This window comes from Aplidium turbinatum, chromosome 5 (genome assembly GCF_918807975.1).
Source record: "Aplidium turbinatum chromosome 5, kaAplTurb1.1, whole genome shotgun sequence".
Classification (NCBI taxonomy): Eukaryota; Metazoa; Chordata; class Ascidiacea; order Aplousobranchia; family Polyclinidae; genus Aplidium; species Aplidium turbinatum.
The window spans coordinates 35,606,911-35,623,052 of NC_137476.1; the positions used below are offsets into that span (position 1 = coordinate 35,606,911).

General features: G+C 39.8%; 1 protein-coding gene across 1 annotated transcript in view; it reads left to right on the forward strand.

Annotated features, from left to right (window-relative positions):
- LOC145770378 (uncharacterized) overlaps positions 1 to 16,142 on the forward strand; it is a 61,327-nt gene that overhangs the window by 17,300 nt on the left and 27,885 nt on the right. The window contains exons 3-5 of the mRNA XM_082582010.1: positions 727 to 1,591; positions 3,451 to 3,596; positions 5,608 to 5,900. Of these exons, the coding sequence (XP_082438136.1) occupies positions 727 to 1,591; positions 3,451 to 3,596; positions 5,608 to 5,900 (1,304 nt within the window). The remainder of the gene's footprint in view (positions 1 to 726; positions 1,592 to 3,450; positions 3,597 to 5,607; positions 5,901 to 16,142) is intronic.

Consider the following 16,142-nt stretch of genomic DNA (forward strand, 5'->3'; position numbering starts at 1 on the left):
AAATACATTAAAAAGTATGCGGTGACGCTATGCGCTAAAAAACCGCGAAAACTTTACGGCGTAGCCTCAAGCGCAAACTATCCAAAAAAATGTGGCCGTAAGCGTTAGCGTAAACAAAAAGTATGCGGCGTAGAATTTGCGGCGTATACGTACATCTCTGGTAAATGCTGAAAAGAGCAAAACAGATGTGGTTTCCATTACTCGCCTCAAAACAGATGTGGTTTCCATTACTCGCCTCAAATTGAGATATAGTTTGCAATTGAGCTAAAACGTAACAAAAATATATTTGTATGAGTTTTCAAAATGTTCGAAGGCGTTGGGATCCTTTTTAATTAAATTTAGTTCATAAGTGATTCTCCGCAACCTTTTTTTGCTGGGTTTGCAAGAAGAAAATCTGTCTTAGGTGGTGACTTTTTGTTTTGTTGGAAACTAAAAACTAACGGTGTTCCTCCAAGCACGGATTTGAGCTAACTGCACTATATAACCTTGTGAAATTTTATTTTGTATGTTATTCGCTCTGAGGATGCGCATTGTCATGGTGCGCGAAACGTCAGTGAAGCAATAAACCATCCTGTTTGTTGTTGCTTTTACTTTCAATTTCATCAGATGAACGTTGCAACTAGTGCTAGAAACGATAATTGTCCTGATGAACACCCAAACTTTTCAGTATTCAGTTTGTTAGAATATGTTGCCAACAAACTACAGTTTATGTCTTTGTGTTTGCAGTATGTCATCTTTATGTGGAAGAGGATACGACATGGATGCTGGATTTGAAATCCTCCAAGGTCTACTTCATTCCATCCTCCATGAGGAAGGACGATCTTCTCTACTTGATAAACGAATCCTACCCGGCAGCCACAGAGCAGTCAAGGGACGAAATGTCTAAGACATTTGCATCGTTTCACCGCGTTCGACGTACTCCCGATAACGTTGAAATATTTCGCATTTGTGTTCTTTCCCCCATAAACTCCACCACAATCTTAAAGCTACAAGCTAACTGGACGAATCAAATTCGCTCCGGAGAGGTGAAGGAAAGGAATGGCGGTGACGACTGCCATTTGCCTCGAATCGGTTTATGGCAAGAAAGCGCTCCAAGCGACTTTAACAATCGCAGTGGTTTTAGTCCGCCACATCATAGCAGGCGTCTATGGAAGAGAGGCTCTGGACGCTTAAGCGATTTGCGTCCTGAGACTCATCATCGACGCGAATTTTTAAATAAGAAAAGAAAGCCTAAGAAGCAACGAAATCCGATGAAAAAGAAAAACGCCACCAAGTGGTCTTATTTTTGCCAGAGACTAATTTCTCAAGAATTGAATCTGGGACGGCGGAGGCCGAAACACAGACGAAGGAAGTCTAAAAACAGACATTCAATGCCAAGCATTCAAAAAAAGAAGTGTTTCAGGTTGCTGAAGCAAAGCCGGTTTAAACCTGCTCGAACCGGACAAAAGAAACGTCGGTACACCAGATCGTTGCCAAGAGATACGTGGCTTGAGGTCTTCAACATTTGCAGTAACAGTGAAAACAGACTGATATATAATCCGCTCAGTGACACGAATCGTAGCGAAAATATAGAAGTACCAGGAATTGAAAGGTAAGTTTTAAAGCAATCTTGCAATTCGGTTGGTCTGTTCGTATTCTCAATGTCTCTTCATTTTAATCTCATTTATTCATTGGTGACTCTTTGAAGACAAATTCATCATATCTATCCTTAGACTATGGTTACTTATCATACAGCCTATCTGTTCCGCTTTAGTACATTTCCCCATTTAAACATGTAACCTAAGAACCCTGTCCCAAGGTGATTGTTTCTAATCTGAGTTTGAGGCCAATGAAGAAGGTTGGACATTTTTTACTTCATGTTTTTCTTTCAACGTTGTTGGTGATGGACGGGTGAGTGCCAAAACGTGATTTTTTTGTGTTTGAAAAGGTTTTGTTTTTGGTTTATGTACAGCGTATCACAGCGGGTCCTCTCACACGCGGTGATTGTTATGCACAAGTTTGACTAAACTTATTCAACAAGTCCTACTACTGAACTTATTTTACAAGTCTAGCAGCTGGGGGCGAAATTCAACCTATTTCACAAACTTGTCCTCACTCGCGCAGCTCTATCTTGTCCTGGTCAGCAAATCACTCCTTTTTTGCAATGATTCAGACGAAGAATCAACAAAAATGATTTTTTTTCTGGGATTCTACAAGATGAGGTGCTAAAGCAAGGAATTGGTACCTTGAAATAAATAAGAACCCTGTTCCCTTAGCTCGCTAATGAGTGGTTTTCAGCTATTTCAAATTTTGTAAACGCGGTTTTCTGATTAGATTATAGCTGTTTGTACCCTTGCTTGTTGTTTAGTACCATGCGAGATTGTTGGTGCATACTCACTCGGCTGTGACAGTAGATTCTTGTTTTCAATGAGTTTAAAGCATGGTTAATGACCTACGTTTCTCTTGTGGCATCACCTTTGTGATCCGATCTCCACCTTTTCACTGATGTTCTTTGAAAAACAACAGTTCCTTCTTAAACGATTACGTCACCCTGAAGTCTTAAGTTTCTGTATTATTTTCCTGTCTTCATTCTTCAAATGCGATGTTAGTTGTCTCACGAAACCATCAAAGACAACGGATTGAGTTTTGTGGCCACATGTGTGAAAAACAACTGGGCACTACGAAGTCAGCGGTCGAATTGAAACTGAAATACTCAAAAACAACATTAAGATCATGTGACTGTGTCTTTGGCAATACGCATTTTGGCGGATCTGAAGCTGGACATGAAGGTTGATTTTTATCACCTGGCGGTCTGTCGATTAGTTGCTAGCTCGCATTCTTCAACCACCAAGTTTGGCTACGACAATAGTGTCTAAAATGAATTCCATCTAGAGAACTGAACACCGCCAACAGATAGATTTTATTGGCATAGAAAGTAGAAATCAATTCTGATTGCTGCAAGTTGTGACTCAAGCAGCGTGTTTTAAAGAAATGATATAGATCGTGTACTGTAACAGTGCGAGTGTCAAAACCCAATTTGCAAAGTAAAAAGCACGGATTATGATAGCTGGGTATTTGAGCCGGGTACTGGGGTAATCGTTAAGGAAGAAGGTCGCGACATACCAGCAGAAAGATAGCTGTCCGAAAACACAGAACTTTTCGGTTAATGTACAAAAAAAAATCCAAGACTTGCTGACAGTTTTCCTCATCTTCACCCTGTTCCTCTTTTGATGGGTTATTACGAAATCGGCACGCCTGGTCAATGGTGGCTCACAGTTTAGGGGTCATGGTTGAGAGTTGAACTGTGATACATTTTGTAAGTGTGCTTATTTGCATAATGTCGGCATATTTTGATGAAATGCATGATAAAGTGCACAAGAAATAAAATCATGATAATATCATGATATTATTCTGGGAAATATGATTCATACGGTGTAAATTGAAATAAACTTTATAAAAATTATGTTTCAGGCTTGGAAACACTTCACTGTCGTTGCAAACGAAAGTCCGCAAGTCGATAGTGGAAATACAGTGGGACGGCAGGGTTAAGGAAGCTTTGAAAAAGCAGAGGAACTTAACTCTTCAGTTTCGTTTTTCGTCCTCGCACGAAATGGCAGGTAAAGGGAATTAGCTTTATCGCTATGTCTGTATCGGATCTGTATTGGATCAGCCGCATAATCATCGTTTTCATGGCTGTGACGTCACTATTGACCTACCTGGTTATGGAAAACTCCAGCCAGTAAACCTAGTCCCTTTCCCATTGATTTAATGGGACATTTTCAAGCTGAAGCACTTTAATTTTTATTTTGTTGATCATGTCGAATGGCCATAGGCGCCGAGTTTTCAAAATAGCTGGGCGGGCGAACACATACTGACACGTCATAAAGGTTATTTTGTGCGTTTTTCAAAAGGGCGATTTTGCTGGGTTGTTGGGCTAGCCTAGTTTTACATTTAAGTCTATGTCTCCTCTTAACACGATTTGGAAACAAGTAATAAATATAATTGGTACGCAACAACGTCTGGTCCTGGTAATTCAGTTCCGCATGTTTTTTTGTAATTGGTACGTGCGGGTTGCAGAACGAAAACTGCAATACTGTACTAGTTCCATAATTACATTACTATTGTTGATACAACATGATAACACACACACAATACATCGGTGGGTTCATGCGATAAGTCGCTCCTAGCGGGCGCACAGATAAGACACAAGAAATACTGTAATGCAACGCAGAAGCGATTTTACGGCAATTCAGCTCCCGAGAAGTCATCTAGCGATAAACTGCGCTATTGAACCGAGCTTACATTGAATCTACAATTAGAACAGTTATATAACAAAGGAGCAGAATTGCGACTTATGACAATCAACGGTTTCATCCGGCCAAACCAACAGGTGTGCACACTTTAATATCAGTGACGTAACAGACGCAACTGTGATGATTGAGAACACAAAATGGAGCATTTTGGCAGCAGAGTTAATTGATAACGTCGTTTGAGAGAAAACTACTCCTTTGAAGAACAATGCTACAGTTTTTACAACGATTTAACATCTTGCGATGTTAAAACGATGTAAAAGCAGTGAAAATTGCGGTCAGACTTTTGCCGCAAATGAAGTTCCTCGCAGGTTTGCGCAATTTACTTGATTTATAGCACTGGGCGTACGAGTGGCAGAGCGGAGACAAACGGCGCGGCCGGACACTTTTGCTCGTTTAACGGCGAATCAACGTTGTTTAACGTTGCATGAATGTAACAATGGCAATAATTGACGAAAATTAATCGCTTAATTAGTAGGTCTAGTAGGGCCTATCATATGGCGACAAAACTCTGTGAATAAGGTAAGTAGGCTAGTATCAGAAGGTGGCAGATGGTTACAGATATTTTGGGACTTAAAATTGCATTAAATTTTTTTTTTAAATTCTTGAAATGTCCGGCGGGCGCGGCCCGCCCGCCCGCCCGGGACTCGGCGCCGGTGCGAATGGCAGTCACGCTCGATTGAGTTATCACGTGACCCAGGTCAAATAAACAAACAATAATATTTGTGTGGTCGATCAACGGTGGCATGTAGTGGATATCTTAGTCACTTTTCAATTTGTAATTTCATGAAGAGCAGCATACACAGCGTCACTTTTTACATGAAGAGCCAAGGTTGTCTGCGACGTATTCAACTTACATTGGTCCAACGTCGCATTGCGTTTTTATTTGGTGTTTGCTTACGGCGAAATACTTTAAATATTCCATGCCTTGTCAAGTGATTGTTTGTAACACATTTGTCAGGGACGTTCAGTTCATGACCACCCCCCAAGATTTGACTTGGCTCCCCTAGGATGAGCAAGATATGAGAAGTAGCATGCTTTATAGCCTTGGGTGGGATGGTAGTTTCATAAAATATATTGGGAAGAATTCGTTAACACTTTGAATTCAAAAATATTCTTGAATATAAACCCCAAAGCTTAAGATGTAGAAACTAATTGCTGAGTACACGTTTGAAAATTAAATTGCTTTATTCTTCATTACCAAAACCCTGCTCGTTTTAGGATATTTCAGCTCACGTGATCTCCCGTATAACGCGTCATAATGGCTGCCACTGTGACGTAGCGTCATTATTGATTACAGGTGTTCTGTTGTCAACAGATCTGCAGATAACATCTCCACCTGAACTGTACAACAGAACTGTGGTCAGGTCTAAGAATGGCGATCCTGGCAGGGACAAGACGGAAGGTCCAACTTCTACGGGCCTAGATGCTGCCAATCTGTCGATAATCTTGGCTTGCATTGCGTGTAGCTTCGGGATCGTGGTGATCTTCTGCAAATGGTACAAAAGAGCCAAGAAGCGTGGTCATGCAAAGCCATCTGCAGAATTATCGAGCGACACCGAGTGGACAGAACTTTCATCTGATGGCTGCCGCGAGGTGGTGTGTGAACAAGTAAGTGTTAAATAAGATGATTTTATTGGAAAGCATCATTATTATGCCAAATAGCAGCTAATGGCTGTTTTGAAACGTACCTTGAGTTTGCACGTCTTCGTTTTTGAGACTTGTAGATAAGATCAGCAAATTAATCGTTGTTTCGTGGAAGATCTTCAGCAGTTGAAGTGTCGAATCTTTCTTGACACATAGTTCATTGTTATTGTGGCGAGGATTTGTTACCGAATAATAGAAGTCTGCAAGTTCGGTGGTTGAAGCGCAACAATTGAACATAAGTACATGTACAATACTTACAAATCGTAAGCTTGAAGTTCACATTCGTGACGTAATTTATCATATTATTATCCACCTTATATTGATGTGCCGCAAGATATCTTCCATACAAAGAGTGTTTCCTAGGCAAGGGTTGGAAGTTATTGTTGTAAACAGGCGATGTGTGAGCAATAAAATGTATTTACCCAGACAGTAAATCAACCGTTTTTTTACGTTGATTCAACGTCCGCAGACATTGGATCAATGTAAAAAATGGTTGATTTGCTGTTTGGGTACTGAGCCTCGTAGATTAGAAATACGGAGTGGCCCGTGGTGTCGTGCCACACAAGTGCCTGACCGATGGTGTGCCTTGTCGATCGTACATGGCATTTTATTTGAAGGCACATCGAAAGGAATGCACTGATGTCACGATGCATCACTTCGCCAGTTCATCATATTTAGCCAAGGTACAGGGATGAGAACATCGTTTTTCCAGCAGAGGGCGATGTTTTACTTTGTTTTCTGTATTGTCTAGTTTGCATGAGCCGCTAGAAGTAGAAGCCCTGTTTCTTAAAGCACTTTTGTTATGATAATACCGAGTTGTAAGCTTTTGGGTATGTTTTTTTTTTGATTTGCTTTTCTTCTAAGCAGAAAACACTCCTCTAGTGTCAGGACATAAAACAACACAAGTAAGTCATGAGCGCCGATTTTTAGACAGATGTTTATTTAACCTTTGGCTATTCTTTCTGCTTTCTCTAAAATATTGATTGATTGTTGTGCCTGGTTTTCAATTTTGTCCCCAACAATCCCTTTCTTTCAAACAACGAGTCGTGATTCACTGTTCCTTGAACTGAAGAAGCTTTTTGCTGCATCTTGACGATTGTGAGTCATAATCAACAAGTCTTGGAAAAGTTTTGATCTATCTTTATGGATTGAAAAGTCGCCGACGTTGCGCTTCAGGCCAATCTGAAGATGACACAGACGCTGTTGTATCTTGACCTCTGTTCTGGTTCCTCGATGTTTTTGAGGATGAAAACTTACACAAAGATTTTTCATTTAGAATGCGACCAAACAATTAAACATAACGAGTTAATTAAATCAGCCAAGTTCAGAAACTTATATAGTTTATGAATGAAGATTTCGCCACCATAAAGGCGGCCGTTCACTCCTTCAGTATCAGTATCAAATATTAACATTCTGATAAAATTTTATCCACACCAATTTTTTCAGTGAAAAGTTTGTAAATTTAATTTCTAACCTAAATCGGATAAGAAAGTTGATTTGAAGAGTTGAAGCTACAATTTAGAAGTCAATTTTCGTTGGTACAGTAAAAGCGACATGTGAAAAGTGACAGTAAAAGTTACATCCGATGTATCGGGGCGTTTGTAAACGAAAAAAATTGAAAAAATGAGCTGTTGAACTAATAACTTCCCAAATATGGCTTGGAACATTGCTTTCAGTGGACTGGTCCGTTTCCATTTGTGGAAGCAAAACAACCGTTTCAAACAAAGCAACGTAGCATAGATCATACAGTAGATGGCTGTCGTCGTCATAATATTGTGCCAGGCTGTCGTCATAATTTTGAGTTGTCATAGGCACAAGGAGCAGCAAAGAGTGTTCCAACAAGCGTGTGCATGGGTAGGCACTTTAACAAGCAGATTTCTAATAAACGACGAACCAATCAGAAGCTACGCTGTTCATGACGTTATCAAGGTTGCGTTTGAGAAGAATAAAGGAAAAACGTAAATTCTAGCTAAATTAAATCATCGCTTTGACATCGGTTGACTTGGCGCATTGGGTTAGGGCGGTGGTAGTCATTACAATGACGTGGGTTTGATTCCCACCTCTGCTATAGCTGTTTTTTCTTCTGTAATCACCAAACAAAGTTCAAAGTAATAATTAATTCTCTGGCTGAGTGCTGGAATGGTCACAATTGGACAGATAACGTAGCATCTGATTGGTTCGTGGTTGGATTGGACAGAAGTCCATGGATTGGATATCTGCATGTTAAAGTGCCTTCCGTGTGCAATGTGCATGTTGCGTGCACTGAAGTGGCATGAAGTGTACTGAAGCGACCGGCTCAAGATCACGCGACGCAAGTTCGGCTCTCGGGATGTGTGCTTGAGCAACGCATTTCAAGACTGCTCTCCATTCAACGGCACCTAGTGAATGGAATAATTCCCGGCAACAACATTTCCACAATCGGAAAACTTTACTCTGTCAATCTCGGTAACCGGCCCTGTGTCAAAAACCTCTGCAAGTATGCGAAACTACCAGGAATCACCTATCAAGGCTATGTCAGTCTGAGAATGTAGATTCAAAAACCTAAGTCTTAACCCAAGCCTTCGTCATCATCAGACGGCGGTTGTCGGGAAGTGAACTATTGTGACCAGACAATGCACGCTGGGAAAGATTTCTTTGACCTTGCTTACAGCGCATCCGCTCTTTTGTCTTCATGTTTTTATCTAGACAGCAAATCGATTTTCTGTCTGAATAGTTTTACTGTTTATCAAGTTGGTAGTTTATTAGGCGGGTGCATTGTTGCCACGACAATGCGATCTTGTTCAAAAGGATATGTCCACAGATGTACAACTCCTGAGATGTTTAAAATCTACCGTTTCATACTTGGTTTGGTTGGTCTGAGGTTGTGCAGTAAGGCGATGTGAAAATCAAAAAATTTAAAAAAATCAAAAATCGAATTATCACACAGGGTGACTATTGCTATGTAGAGTATTTCTGTAAAATTTCACGCAAAAATATTCAGTAACCTTAAACATGTAGTCGATTTTGTCTTTGGCATTTGTTGCCAGCACAGAGTTGCCAGGTACAAATTTTTTGAAGAAAAAACTTTGTTTATCTTTTTTAAATTGTAAAAATTTCCAACTTTAACAACCAGAACAACAATTACATATGATGCGACTGCTAGTTGCCCTTTTAGGTAAAGGCTGGCGGTGTACGGTAAGATATTAAACAATCACCTGGCAACCCTATTTTTGCTTGGTCAGCAAAAACTGATGATATTAAAGCCTTTTTCACTTCTATGGCAAGAGTAGGAATGCACTGTGCATAAGATGACACTTTGGTTTTGTTGTAGTAATATGTATTACATAATCACACAACGCACTGCATTAATATTCGATTGTTTTCGCCGATTTACATTTGTTTTTTGACAGATATAGTAACTGCAACTCTCCAATGGTAGCTTACACATCAACCAACCAACTTTATATGTGCTTGTAAAACGTGCACAAACGAATGAAAAATAAAGACAATGAACAAGAAACAATGGTGAATATCAAAACATTGTACTGCAGCCAATGAAAGAAAGTCAGATTTCGTGTCTGCTTTCGGCAAGGCCCTACGCGAAGCAATTCTCGCCCGAATGAAACTATACCGTCGTTGATGGCCAGCAACACTTCCACAGTCGTTAGTGACTTCCCAAATGATACGCTGCACAGCCTGAGTATGGGCAGGAAAATGAGGGCATTCAAACTTTGTGTTTATCAAACCCTTTAGTTCATCTATGGTCAAGTGTGAAGTAAGGATAGACTCAGTAAGCGTGGCATGGTCCCAATCAAAGAGAACCGTGTGAGTTGGCATCCAAATTTAATTTCGGTTGGGTAAAAGTGAGGACAGAAACATCACAAGAGTTACTGCCTTTGCGAATATTTTCTAACATGTTCACAGAAAAAGATCGCAGAGCAGGATCATCACTGGATACCGGGGCATTGTCACATTCAGATGTACAAGGTGCAGCTGGTTCGCAAGAAGAGTCAATTTCTTCATCAATTGCTGCAGAAAACTGCTGTTTTTTTTCAGTTCTCTTCCTCTATCACTTGTGACTTTTTTGCTGCAGCGAAATCATCTCCTCGCTGTTGTTGAAAAAATAAGTTTTTTGTGTGAATGATAAATGTAAAGAACACAAAATAATCCATGTAAATCAGTTCAGTTTGTTTTTATTTCTGACTATCACAACGAAAAACAATATATGCCAAGCATAACAAATAATACTCTTTCGGACAAATGACAGTAAAAATCAGTGATAGTCAAGAAAAATCTTCTCGTCATAGCACGACTAGCTTATAGTGAAAGCACAAGCTGCCTGCCTTTACAGACATAGAAATCAGAACATCTGAATCACTTTCCCCACGAGGAAATGCTTTAGGAAAGCGAAAAATCCTTAAACCACCTACTATCTAGAGTTGGTTGCACTACATCTGCAATAGTGAAGTGGGGTTGTAGAATTGGCAGTAACCCATTCTCCTTCTCATATGGCTCCATTCAACAAATGTTGTTAGAAGAGCCATGTCAATGACAACAACTGACCAACCCCAGTACACAACATGGGACATGTCTATGCATGACCCATTGACCCTGTTATCAAAGAATATACTTATAAAAGCCTTACATTTCATAGAAAATTACTAGACAAAAAAGTTTGAAAAGATACCGTATGTGAGAACTTACCTTTTGTTAACTCTCTTTTGAAGCGTTTTCGTTGTTCTTTTGTCAAGAGGCCCAATTTGGTATAACGGTGCTTCTACTCCAAGATAACGTTGGGAGAGGAGAAACCTCAATTGTTTTAGGAATGCGATCTTCATTTGAAAAGAGAATAGTTAGCTTTTTTTCCAGCTTCCTGAAAAATTAATTTTTTATGAGTGCTCTGTCTCTGCAAACGTGCAATTAATTATTTCAACACATTAAGGTTTTGAAAAGTGTCTGCTAGTTGGTTATTGTAGCCTACGTGTACTGTTCATTCATGCAAGCTATATATATGTTAGTATTTTCAACAACTACCGGTACCCTTCATCCATACGAAGATATACGAGTTGGTCTATGTTTTATGTCACTACCAAGCTTAATTAAAACCAGTCAGAGAAAAAGTTGCCGTAATAAAGTACTTGAGTATCACCTTTAACAAAGTGCAGAATGCAAGAACATATCGTAGTGTTGGTAAATCAGCAGTGGGAAGCTCCTTGGAGGGTCCAATGACAGAAGAGCTTTCCATGCTTCTTACTCTCTTTTTAGAACTTTTAGGCATGATTTAACAGTTAACAATGCTACCCACAACAAGGTCAGCTTTATGAACTAAAGATAATATGTGAAGAGATTAATGTATTTTTTAAAAAATAAACATAGCCCACTTACCGTACACAGAACTAAGAATTTAAGTGCTGAAAACTTAGTTGTCTGAGCCTTCCGTAATACTATGAACTTTATTAGTGTCATTCTCAAAGCTACATATAAAAAATGCAGAACCACAAACAGCAACTTCACCTGAATAAGCAGTTCTTATTCCAGAAGACCTGATAATTACAGACACTGCCTCTTAGGCCTACTTTACACAATTTGGAAAACCTAGCCTAAACTAACTTTGAACCGAAGCCTGAACGATTATTTAACAACCAAGCATAAAATCATAGCAAACATTTCGGCTGAACACAACTGCTTATCTGAATTTTGCAGCCTTATCTTCAATAATAATTATCAGCAATTCAGCATCTCAAGCTATAAATCTCTCAGCAACAGACAGCAATCGCTCGCGCGCGCGCGTGTGTGCGGCACACAACGCGTTTTCCTTAACTAGCCATTCAGAGCGCGCTATCTGGATCACGTGGATTGATGCGTTGTGATAGCATTTTTTGTGGAATCACCTTGCAAGAATTAGAAAATACTAACCTTAAAACGCTTACATGTTTACGGATACTGGATTTTATTGCATAAAACTTCAAAAAAATACTCTACACAACAGTAGTCACCCTGTGTGATAATTCGATTTTGTCCATTCAAATTTCACATCGCCTTATTGTGCAGTCCTTCATATAACCCTACTCAGTGGCGTCTATTTCATCACGGCCCACTTGAAGCCGTTTAAAAACAGCCCAACAAGTATTCTGTCGAGTAGGTTGAGTGGTTGTTGGGCTACTACAGTCTGAGATCATTTCGGATTTGGATACTTGCAGGCGTTTCACTGATTGGCCAACAATGGTTTTATGTCGTCAATCCACTAGAGACTTAGTCCTTGTCCCTGGTGTCAATGGGCTGTCTTAATCCACCCTTGAATCGGCGCTATTGGCGAATCATTATAGTTTAACCGCAAAAGGTTATTGCTTGCAAATTAGTTCTTTTGCAGATGTTGAAACAACGTCACAAAAACATGCTTTAAAAGAGTCCTGCTGCTATTAACTTATCAGCTAGCGTAAGAAGAGGTCACGTGATCACCTCACACGTCATGGAATCAAAATTGGTTTTGTTATCGAGATCATGAACCACACCTCTTTGTTGTTCATTGTATTCTTTGTGAACGCGGAAAGGAGCCAGTGCGATGACTAAGAACGCCAATACGTAATTTGGGCCCGGTGCCATTCAGATCTTGCGGCCTCAATTCAAGGCACTTCTAAGAAAAATGCACAATATCTAAAGAATACCCGATGGTTTCTTCAAATTTCTGGGCCACTTGGAGAGGTGACTATTCCTAATATCATCTTGTGCCCCGATTGAAAAGTCCCTCATGCCCCCCCTTGTCAACGTTCTTGGCTAAAACAAGTCAACAGATAAAACCCTGTAAACAATAGAAAGATATAACGATTATCACGCAGTACTTCACACAACTTGAAAACGAAATTCTTGCCACCTAACCATCCACTCAGTCTGCATTCTTGTCATGGAATTGGCTGCGGCAATTCAAGTTTCTAGAACCGTTTTCTCTCGGATATGACTGTCTGCGTCAGCAGGGCGATGCGTGTGCGTAAGATGTAATTCGTGTTTTTAAACGTTGAATATTAGAATTAAAAATAGTTTGATTGGCTTTCTTGAATGTCCAATTGTCTGATGCTTGCAGAAGGATCGTTTACACTAGTCAAAATATTGCTTGTTAGCGATTTAATCGTCTCTTCCACTGGTGAGGTTGGACCGCATTTCATTCTACATGGCTTTCATCTTGGAATATTTATGATATTCCGTAACCAACAGCTACGAGGAATGGAATCGTCTGTAGAGCATCACTTGTGTTTGCAGAAGGTACAAACTTCGTTTACGTGAACTTAGCCTCTTAGAGACCACACATCGATTGTTGTTCTCTGCAAATAGAAGTCGTGGTAGGCGACATCGCATAGCCACGGTATAGCGTCGTTCATAAGGGTACTGGTTCAATATTTACTGGAAGCACTCGATTGGCAGGATGCTTATTGCTTAATGACAAGACTTCAAGCACCAGGCACAACTCTGGAGTGTTAAAAATTACTTAAAGCCGGGAAAATGTTATCTTTCAATCGCTGGAAAAAATGCTGTTCCGTTGTTTGTAGACGTGATAGTAAATAACTATCAAAGTTATTGGTGAAAAGCTCTTAATATGATTCGATTGACGATAATTATTTATGAAGAGTAGTAAAAATATTTATGTAAAGTGGTAGCAGACTGACTTGATGACTAAAGTCTTTCGCTGCTTCCAGCTGTCTGTTCCATGTGTAATTACGTTGTTCTGTATGCTGCAACAATAGCCACGATGTAAAATCATACTCGTTTCTAGCACTCATACTTACGATTAATATGCAACTACGATGCAGAAAAGACTACCTGCTATGTTTGGAGCGCTATTGTCAGCATCTTCAGTCTACCAAACGTAAATGAAAGAACACGGTTTAACTGATGTTTGTACTTGCGTTTGTGAAGAGTTTTTGATGTTTGCTCGGAGGTTTAAAAATAGTCCCCTGGGCTTCAGAGTCATGACGTCACAACACAGACAGGTTACGTCAGGAATGCTTGGTTGTTTATTTCCTTTGTTCAATTCATGACGTCAGAATCCATTGGTTGTTTGCCGCGCTTGCAAACGTGTGGTGACGGCGTAAATGTCGCTGACTTCTTTCCAGACAGCAAAATCCGTTATTTTTACGTTGATTCAACGTCTGCAGACGTTGAATCAATGTAAACATAACGGATTTTGATGTCTGGGTTTGCGTGGTTTTTAATTAAAATTTCAATACAAGGTACTGCTATTTTCAATACAAATATACACGTGTTTAGGTGGCTACATATATTCTGGCTCTGCCTATCCACGAAATACGCCTCGATGTGATTTATTTTACATTTGTCCCATTGTTTAATCGGAGCCAAAGCATCATTAGTGGACGGGTTAACAGTAGACATGCACCGTGGAGCATCTGCTTAAGCAAGTTTTCAACCCTCCAAGGTTTTTACCACCTTTAATTGGCGCATTGCCACATTGTGTATTGTAGTTGTAACTCACGCGCACTATTAAAGAAAAGCTTTGGTAGAGGGTTAGCATTTTTAAACCATAGACAAGCAAAACAAAGTAACGTAAAGTAACGTTACTCTGTTCTTTGTACTTTGTTCTGCTTGTTTAATGTCTATTAAAGAAAATATGATACTTTGCTTCTGAAATTATTCCTCTGACCAAAAAGACGAATCTTTAACACCCACGTGATTCCCAACCACACCCTTCGCACAACAACACACCCGTTGCTGTGCGAGGGGTGTGGCTGGGAATCACGTGACATTCTTAATGTCAGTTTTTCATTCAGCGCAAAATATAGGCAGAGTCGGACCTTAGGTTTACGTCACTTTCTTGCACTGTTTATGCCCCTCTTTTAGTTTACCTCCTTTTGGATGGTGTTTGGGTCAGCACCGATTGACAGTGAGGCCAGTAATTGGGTGATAAGGTGTGATGCATTCTCTATACTGGTACAATGATGCAAGAACTTTTAATTTCAAAGCATTGTTGCTCATTTTTGCGCCTCAGTGCAAATATTTTATTGCTTGTTTTTCACTTTCCTCAACTGCTGTAATTTGCTGATAAGAACGGGCCACCACTAATCAAAGTTGCCCTCACCAACGATTCCAACGAATTGCTGCCCATAAGCACACGGCCACCACTGCATTGAGTTTTCCTCATCACTTGGTAAAGCTTTCATTAGTGGATGCAAGCGGTCTACTTAACAAATTTGTTTTGTTTAGTAAAAACAGAGAGAGACTGTTCACCAGGCATTTTATAATAAAAGTAATTTGCGTTCTTCTGGTGACTATTTACTAGGTTACCTCCTGATGTTAAAGATGATAACTAGCTTTTGTATTTCCGACGTTTCGTCAGTCAGCACGACTGACTTTATCAAGGTGGCTAAAACAGGTTAACACAACCTGTTCAGCAACGATGGCACAACACAAAAACGTACTGATAAAATGAATAAAGTAAGCAGCAAGAATCAGAATTAAAACACGCAACAAGATACCTAGAGGTTAAACTGAATGCAGTGAATGCCTAAAACCAGTAGGCTGCTTTCCAACAGCGTAAATTTATCTATCTATTGGGCCACCGTCACGAAACGTCGGAAATACAAAAGCTAGTTATCATCTTTAACATCAGGAGGTAACCTAGTAAATAGTCACCAGAAGAACGCAAATTACTTTTATTTGTTTTGTTTATTGTACATCAATTTTTTTTCATATTATGTTTCAGCAACGTTACAAAACTGATACATTTGATGAGTTAGATCAATGAATAATGGCTTCAGGCGTTTGTTTCTTGCTAACTTCACGCTACAGCCTTTACGTTGGTTGAACGTCTGTGACGAAAAACAGACGGCCAAAACGTGTTTTTAATAGTTGAACTTGATATTTTCTTAGTTTAATCCGATTATGCTTAAATAGAACTGTGGCAAATAACGACTCGTTTCCAGAAGTCGTTATTTCATGGTTGATGAAGTGCTTTGATTTGGAATTCCATTGACAAATTGCAAAGATCACCAGACGATGAAGCGCTGTTAATAGCTTTGAAGCTTTGAAAGTGGTGCTGAGTTCCCGTTGACCTGGCAGTAACCTTTCACTCAAGCTGCTCTTGAAATATCTCTGTGGGTTCATCCGAGGTCTTGGCCATTGCCGCAGTGGAACTTCTGCTTCAATGGCTTCAATTCTGCTTGTGAGTTCAACCATATAATTTCATTGTTTGCTTGCTTACATCCTTTTCCATATCGGCTT